Here is an 8,596-nt window from a genome sequence, read left to right on the forward strand (position 1 = left end):
CCAGTGAGGCCACTACATCAGTTTTACCATCTAAGCAAGCAGCTGCACCGCCTCCACCTCCTCCACCTCCACCACTGCCTACTTACTCTTCACTGAACCAAAATGACAGATACTCTCAAACATCTGAGAGACCAAACAGTGANATGTAAGCATTCCACTTGAAGCCTCTATTCAAATCTTGTTGTAGGGTATCTTCTGGGTAGTGGATGATGCTCTCATAGTAGCCAAATTTTGCAGAGTAGATACCAAATGTCGTTTGTAGCCGGAAGTATGTATNATGCTTCAGCTTTGGCAACTCCTGCAACATGTTCTACTTCTCAACTTCCGACCTCTTCACCGCCTTTTATGCCGCCTCCGCCTGCATACAGTTCAGTAGGCCAAAAGAGCAGCGACACTCAAGCAAATCAGCTCCGATCAACACCGCCTCCTCCGCCGCCTCCGCCTACATACTATTCAGTAGGTCAAAAGAGCAGCGACACTCAAGCAAATCAGCTCCGATCAACACCACCTCCTCCGCCACCTCCGCCTGCACACTATTCAGTCCAAAAGAGCAGCGACACTCAAGCATATCAGCTCCCATCAACACCGCCTCCTCCGCCGCCTCCGCCTGCACACTATTCAGTAGGCCAAAAGAGCAGCGACANCCCTAGCTGTGATTTCAGGAGAACTTTGCCAATTAGGATTCCCCTCCAACCGTGAGAAGTGGAAGCAGGAGCTACACTATCTAGGAACGGGGTAGTGTGACAATATTTACCTAGGAGAACCTTTGCCAAGAGACAATCGAGGTTTGTCAAAATTCTCCAGCTGATCTTGGCCAGGAGAGCGTCATTAAAGCTCTGCAAGTCTCTGAAACCTAGCCCTTTTTTCCTTTTCCTCTTCCTAGCTTGTTCCACGATACTCAACACATTTTCTTTTTCTCCATACTCTCATCCCACCAAAAATGGATTGGATACGCTTGTACATATAATTAGGGAGCTTGAAGTGAGACATGGAGTAGGTTGGCATGGCCGCTAGGACAGATTTTAGCAGTGTTTTCTTTCCAGCTGCCGATAGATATCGAGATGACCAGTTGTATGCTCATTGCCGGATCCTACCCACTATGATGGTGAATAAGTCCTTCTTCTTTCTGCCAAATAATTCAAGTACTTTGGATTCCCAGTTGGGTTTTAATTCTCTCTTTGGTCTTTAGGGGAATTTTGGCAGAAAAGGTTATAGCTGATTTGTCTGTGTTGATCTTCTGACCTGATACTAGCTCATATTGATGGAGGATTTGCATCAAGGTTGTGCAGTTTACAGCGTCAGTCTTATAGAAGAACATAGTATCATCAGCAAAAAGTAAGTAGTTAATCCTCGTGCCTTATTTTCCAACTTTTATTGCTTTGAGTTTATTTTCTCTTTGTACTTTTTGGCAAAGACCCGTCAACACTTTACTACACAGTATAAATAAGTAAGGGGACAGGGCATCCCCCTGCCGTATACCTCTCTGGGGAGTAACCAATCCTTGGGCTGCTCCATTTAAGAGGTAAGAGTAACTCACTGTGGTGACGCATTGCAAAGTCCAACTAATCCAAGTCGCATGGAAACCCATTCTTTCAAGCACTTTAGTAATAAAGTTTCATTCGATTTTGTCGTATGCTTTACTCATTTCTTTTTCACAGCCATGTAACATCTTTGTTTTGTAGACGATGAGTGAAGATAATGAAGAACTTTATGTGTGATGAGCACATTATCTGAGATCGCTCTTTAGGGTACAAAGGTGGATTGGTTCTCCGCAACAAGTATATGCAGGATGGGTTGTAGCCTCTTGGTAAGGATTTTGGATATGATCTTGTAATAAATCGTGCATAGGGCTATTGGTCTGTAGCCTCACATCTTTTTTGGGGTTTGTTAGTTTTGGGATCAGTGTGACATGAATATTATTGATGTTTTTTGGTAGGATTCTAGAGGTAAAGAAGCTCTGAATTTCTGAGAAGATTTGAGAACCTACTGTGTGCCAATTTTTTGGAAGAAACTTGCTGAGAAGCCATCCGGACCATGCGCCCTGTCAGGATGGATGGAGAAACATGCTGATTTGATCTCGTTTGGCAAAGGTATGGTTATGAGTTCAACATTGGTTTCCTCTGTAATGTGGGGGCTGATGGCTTCTGCAAAAGTTATAGTATTAGTGGTCCATGTTGATTTGAAGAGGTTCTGGTAGTATTCAGTGATGACATCCAATATTTTCTCTTCTGCATAGAAAGCTTGGTCCTCATCATCCTCTAGCACTGAAAACTTATTGATAGTTTTCCTACCTTTTGTTATGGCATTAAAGTATCCATTGTTTTTATCACCAAGGGTAAGCCAAAGTTGTTTGCTTCGCTATTTCTAAAACTCTTCTTCATCTTTGTACGCTTGTTTTAACTCATCATTGAGTAATGCTAGTTGGATTAAGTTAGAGTCTTGGCTAGACATAGCTTCTTCTAGCTTTTTACATGTTGTCTCTATTCTCATTTGGCTATCTTAATGATGTTTTTTTTTACCAGTGAATGATGGCCTTCGAGCAACCATTGATTTTACTTTCTACCTCCTCATCTTCTTCTGGCTTCCATTGGCTGCTAATCAGTTGGGTGACTTCTTTGTTCCTTCTTAGTCTACTGACATATCTGAACAAGCTTTTTTTTTTTCCTTTTGTGGTGCAAGTCAAAGTAAGTCACCACTAGTCTATGATCCGAGCCCTCAAAGTTGAGATATTCAGCACGACCTGAAGGGTAAGCTTCTGCCCATGAGCTATTAGACATTGCTCTATCCAGTCGATAATGAACTAAATGGTCTTATCTTTTTTTCACGCCAGGACAAGAAGTTCCCCGCATGTTAAAGATCGAAAAAAGATCACACTCTGACATAATGGTCCGCATATCAGCTCCCAAATTGCTTTTCTTTTTGTTTTGTCAGGCTCTCCGTATACAAAGGTGGCAAAGAATCTCTACCTTCAGCTTTAATGCGAGTGTCTATGAAATCTGAGCAATCCTGAATTATGTCCACCTCCAAATGTTGTTGCCAGAGCAGTGCAAGGCCAACCCCTCTCGGGCTATGAGGTGAGACCAGTTTATTTGCTGAAAAAATCATACTTTGAAGCTTTATGGGAAAAAAGTCATCAGAATTCTTTGTCTCCATGAAGAAAATTATGTCCGGATAGACTCGTTTGTGAATCTCTCTTAGTCTGCGAACTGTAATGGGATTCTGCAGACTACAACAGTTCCAGCATAGTACTCTTAAGGAAGGGGGGGGAGATCTTGAAAATCCCCTCTCTTCTTCACTATAGCAGGTATGATAGTACTCTTTCGTGGAACTCTACTAGTAGAAAATTTGGACATTGTCATTGTTTAAGATGAGCTTCTGTTTTGTATTGTTGAGGTGGTCAGTGGAATTATTCTCGTCACAGGGAGGTACATGTCTCTTAGGGGTAGTTTTTCTCTTGGGTGAGTTCTGGATAATCACCTTATGTCGCATACTTGACTTTGCATCCAAGAGTTGTGACGGGTTCCTGCTTGTAGGTTTTGCAATCGGAGGGCGTCCTCTGTTTTTTTTTTTGGGGCTGCCAATGGTGAATCATCTCGCAGTGAAGGGTGTACTAGTAGATCCTGGCTTAGCTCTGATTGGTCTTCCAGAAAACTAAGGTTTTTATTTGTGGTCGCTTCAATTATGTAAGCTGCAGTTTATGCCATTAGGGCTTAGGATTCACCTTGAATAACCCTCTGTTTCCTTGCAGCTTGTTAAGTAGGGTCAGCGTAGCTCACATACTGGATGGTGACATCAGGAAACTCCCCCATAACCTCTTCTCTGGATGGGATCATAGGAAGAGGGAGTCGAGGTGTGATTTCTGCAGTCACATGTCTTTCCAACCGAGGGTGACATGGTGTAAAGGTTTCTGAGAACTCCACTGGTAAGATATTTGCACTGCTTCTGGCGCTTGCTTTTTCTCTCCACTGCATATTTGGAGGATGATAACCAGGAAAACGCTTTGGGTATTGCATGCAAGATTCTCCTCTGGATAGTCCCAAGGGTCGAGAGGGTGATCTATCATTGTTAATTGGTCGCTGGTATCTAGATCTGTCCGCATAAGAGGATCTATGACTTAGTTGTCTATCCTGTAGATACCCTCTATGGGAGTTAGTCTTTGTCTTAGAGTCATGTCGATATGAGCCCTTATTCTGGTCCCTTCTTTAGTGTGTATCTTTGTGCGAGTAGGATCTTTCTCTATATTCTGCTTGGTGCCTAGGCACTATTGGTGTCTTTTTCTCCGTTTCAACAGTTTTTAGCACCGGACAATCTTTTTCCTCATTTGATATCCTGTTACAGTAAAGGCAATGATTTTTTAGTCCTTTACACTATAGAGATATTAGCGCTTCACTTCCATTTTGAAATTTCACTTTGGTTTCCTTGATCAGCGGTTGTAGGCCATCCACCATGACTTTCATCTTTATCATTGTTAGAGTGATTTCTTTCTGCAGGATTTCCCCTACTTCTTCTCTAATGGATTATATCATTTCATATTTCCAGTAGTGCTTAGGCAAGTCTTTGATTTTAATCCAGAATGGGATTTTTGACGGGAAGGTAGGTGAGATAATGGGCTCCCACTTCTGGAGTATGACCATACATTTGTTAAAATGGTATGGTTTGTTGTCCAAAACTTTTTACATATCTTCCTCAAACTCAAACAGGAATTGGAAGCAGCCATTTCCAAGATAAGATCCAGTGGCTTTAACTCGTAGGTTCCACCGGTTCGAGAGGAAAGGGATGAGTGACCAGAGGTGTTGGAGAGTCGGGTTGGTGAGTCTCCTTATCAAAATAAGGGTGTTTTCTTTGATAAGGTTTATGTTGTCTAGTTCTGGGGCTCAGACTCTTCTGTAAGTAGGATGTGCAAACTCATTTTGTTTCCCTTTCCCTCTTAGTTGGTAGGGAATTCTTCTGTCCATGGTGTAGAGACAAATTAAAAGTATCCAAAGCTTGGATTCTTCACACAGAGGTGAGAGTGTTCTTGCCAAAAGAGGCTGAGTTTTCTTGTCAAAGTACTGAGAGTTAAATACTTACGACAAGAGGCAATAAATGCGAGTCAACAAAAACAGTTCTTCACCTAGAGGTGAGAGGGTTTAGGTATTTAAGGGTGCAATCTTAAATAAGAGAGAAGCTCAACGTTACCATATTAGCAGCTTGTAATGATTGTACGATTATGGTTGCAGGGGTGCTTTGTCTTGCTACCTTTCTTACAGTTGTCTGGGTCGAGGAGCTAGAAGGTAAGAGGGGTTTCTTTTTACTCGGTCATCCCAGCAGGGAAGTGGCATGAGGGGCGTCTCCATCACCGGACTCACTAGGGAGGACGCCGACCGCCTCAAGGCATCATATATTCGTATAAAGCCAAAAATAAAATAAACTTTGCTAGAAAAAAAATCAAAAGTGGGTGAGATCTGCTATTTTGAACTTAGTTTACTTCTTTCAGCTAGCTCGGGAAATGTGTCTGAGAGCATTTTTTAGAGACGAATAATAGTGTTGATTGAGAATTCTCTGAACAATCGAATGAGAAGACAGAACCAGTGTTTTGTGTTCCACCATCTGTATATATATGGCCACTAACTTCGTGATGATATGAAACTAGGAAACATGCTAACTCCCAAATACTTGATGAGAATTGTTTGAAGTTTATGTGTTTAGAGGATGTTAAAGTTGTAGATCCAGATGGAACCGATAATACAACTGGGACCAATGCTACTAAAAAGATGCATGAACCATCTCTTACATTGTTACATAACTTGCACGTAATTTATCAATCGGAAAATATTTCAGCTCAGCAAAAACAAATAAATTTTAGAAAAAAGCAGAAGTTGTTGGAAGCACATCCAGATCCTGCTCAAGTGGGGTGGACAAATGTGCGACAATAAAGGGCTGCACAAATATTCTTTTTTTGTCTCTTCTAAATTCTCATAAACATATCTATGCGTTCATATTTTGATTTTCTTGGAAGAAATTTTTACATATAAGGGTCCAGTTCTTTAGATTTTTTTTTCTTTTTTAAAATGGACAAAAAAGCTCAAAAAAAATGAATGTGATATAATTTGGCCAATTTATCTTTTTGGGTCTATGACAAGATACATCTATCGGGCCAGGCATGATCATATCATAACAAAATTGGCATTGGAAATGGCTCTGCCTCTAACGCATTAATGGATATTTTCATGTAGTTGGCAGTAAAAAGTTTTAAAAGTTTCTTTTTTAAAATGGACAAAAAAACTCAAAAAAAATGAATGTGATATAATTTGGCCAATTTATCTTTTTGGGTCTATGACAAGATACATCTATCGGGCCAGGCATGATCATATCATAACAAAATTGGCATTGGAAATGGCTCTGCCTCTAACGCATTAATGGATATTTTCATGTAGTTGGCAGTAAAAAGTTTTAAAAGTTTCTTTTTTAAAATGGACAAAAAAACTCAAAAAAAATGAATGTGATATAATTTGGCCAATTTATCTTTTTGGGTCTATGACAAGATACATCTATCGGGCCAGGCATGATCATATCATAACAAAATTGGCATTGGAAATGGCTCTGCCTCTAACGCATTAATGGATATTTTCATGTAGTTGGCAGTAAAAAGTTAGTAAAATGACGAGTTTTATGGTCCTAACGGTTACAACAGTTGGAATAAATCTATTTACGAACTAGACCATTTTTTATTTACCAAATTTGTAATAGTAAATATTAAGAATAATAATAAAATGGGGAGCAACCTGCTAAGGTGAAAAAGCTAGTAAAACTAATAGATAAAAATGTATGCAATCGGCTAAGCACGATTGGGAATGGCGAGGATACTAGCATCCAAGCTTGGTTTGCCGCAATGTTTAAGAAGATTTATACACAAGCATTATAAAACTGTTTTTTTTAATATAATTTAATAATAAATTCAATAAAAAATAATTTACTGCATATCAATTATGAACCGTTTTTACGCAAAAATAAATTTGGTATGCGACAAATTATTGTCCGTTCCAAAAATAGAGTGTGATATAGTCCACTTTATCCACAACATCCCTTCAAAGCCTTAGCTTACAGAATTGTCAAAACTTGTTTGTAAATGATACATCTACAAGACTGCAACATAGCCATTCAAGAGAGCATCAAAAAAGGACCGAAGACAGGCGAAAAATTCAAACTATTTGTAATGTAACAGTCACTAAACTCCATGTTTCATAAATGCACAAAGAATATCAAAATCGATTTGATTTTGTTAGTGATCATAGAACTATTTGAATATATATATTTTTTTTATTTTATATTTTATATTTTTCTGAAAATATTTTATGTGTACACAGAAATTTGACACAACCGACCACCTTTATATACCTTCACTAAAACATGCTGATCTTAAAGACTTTGATCTTTTGACCTTTTTAGTATATTCCCATTACTTTGAGATCTCGTACTCCTTAATATTATTATAACACGGTTGTAAGTCAATAAATAAATTACATGAAATTCTCTAGCTTACGCTTTTAGACCATCGAAACCGAGTGGGAAACTTCACAAAGCATCTTTCGTTAGAAACACACTTTCTAAATAATACGCACGTGCAACTTCACAACCATCAAATATAAATACACACATACAGATGCGTAAACTAATTACACAACTCAACAACCATAAAACCAAAGCCTCAAAGTCAGTCATATCAAAGTTTCCAAAACTCTTCTCTTGATCAATGGCTTCTTCTGCTGCTATGTCACTCGAATCCATCTCTATGACAAATCTCAACAATCTCTCCCGTAACAACCATCACTTTAATCGCAGCTCTCTTCTGGGTTTCTCCAGATCTTTCCAAAACCTTGGAATCTCATCTAACGGTCCATATTTCTTCTCCCGATCAAGATCGACTACCAAGAATCTCAACGTTACTCGAGCTTTCTTCTGGAACTGGGGCAAGAAGACTGAACTCTCCAGACCAAGTAAGTTTCCAGATCCTTTGGTTTGTCTTTTTTAGTATAAAGGACAAAATCAAGATCAAATACCCAATTCAAAGATACTTTTATTATTTTGAAAATTCGTAAATTTCGAGAAATCAAGATAAAATTTTCTTGTAAAAAACTGAGACTTAAGCTCAAAATCGAATACACATTTCATAAACTCGAGTTCTTGATTCAGGCAAGATCCAAGAACTGAACGTGTACGAGCTAAACGAAGGAGATAGAAACAGTCCAGCAGTTCTTAAACTCGGCAAGAAACCAACAGAGCTCTGTCTCGGCGATCTTGTACCATTCACAAACAAACTCTACACAGGCGATCTCAAGAAACGCGTGGGGATCACGGCAGGCCTCTGCGTTTTGATCCAACACGTTCCTGAAAAGAGCGGCGACAGATTCGAAGCGTCTTACAGCTTCTACTTCGGTGACTATGGCCACTTGTCCGTACAAGGACCGTACTTGACTTACGAGGACACGTTCCTAGCCGTCACTGGTGGCTCAGGAATCTTTGAAGGTGCGTATGGACAAGTTAAGCTTCAACAGCTTGTGTATCCTACGAAACTGTTCTACACTTTTTACCTTAAAGGGTTGGCTAATGATTTGCC

General features: G+C 39.5%; 1 protein-coding gene and 2 long non-coding RNA genes across 28 annotated transcripts in view; 2 read left to right on the forward strand and 1 right to left on the reverse strand.

The window, feature by feature from the left end:
• Positions 284-643, reverse strand: LOC104779774. Its single transcript, XR_766576.1, has 3 exons — positions 587-643; positions 521-526; positions 284-442 (listed from the first exon to the last, which is right to left on the reverse strand). It is a non-coding gene; the product is annotated as an uncharacterized LOC104779774 (long non-coding RNA).
• On the forward strand, positions 651-5,621 carry LOC104779775. Of its 25 annotated transcripts, none has more exons than XR_002037661.1 (13): positions 651-1,142; positions 1,253-1,335; positions 1,415-1,522; positions 1,683-1,807; positions 1,937-2,090; positions 2,523-2,747; positions 2,831-3,074; positions 3,158-3,304; positions 3,394-3,656; positions 3,749-3,922; positions 4,701-4,809; positions 4,932-5,119; positions 5,220-5,621. It is a non-coding gene; the product is annotated as an uncharacterized LOC104779775 (long non-coding RNA). The 25 variants fall into 25 exon arrangements; XR_766579.2 differs by having other exon boundaries at positions 651-1,105; positions 1,190-1,335; XR_002037657.1 differs by having other exon boundaries at positions 651-1,105; positions 1,190-1,335; positions 1,439-1,522.
• LOC104779776 (allene oxide cyclase 3, chloroplastic) overlaps positions 7,675-8,596 on the forward strand; it is a 1,795-nt gene continuing 873 nt past the window's right edge. Inside the window, exons 1-2 of one of the 2 annotated variants that reach the window (XM_010504157.2) lie at positions 7,675-7,976; positions 8,173-8,505. In XM_010504157.2, coding sequence (XP_010502459.1) covers positions 7,733-7,976; positions 8,173-8,505 — 577 coding nt within the window. In that variant the 5' untranslated portion in view covers positions 7,675-7,732. The remainder of the gene's footprint in view (positions 7,977-8,172; positions 8,506-8,596) is intronic. The other variant, XM_010504156.2, reaches the window with a different exon arrangement.

The sequence above is a fragment of the Camelina sativa genome, chromosome 4 (genome assembly GCF_000633955.1).
Source record: "Camelina sativa cultivar DH55 chromosome 4, Cs, whole genome shotgun sequence".
Lineage (NCBI taxonomy): Eukaryota > Viridiplantae > Streptophyta > Magnoliopsida > Brassicales > Brassicaceae > Camelina > Camelina sativa.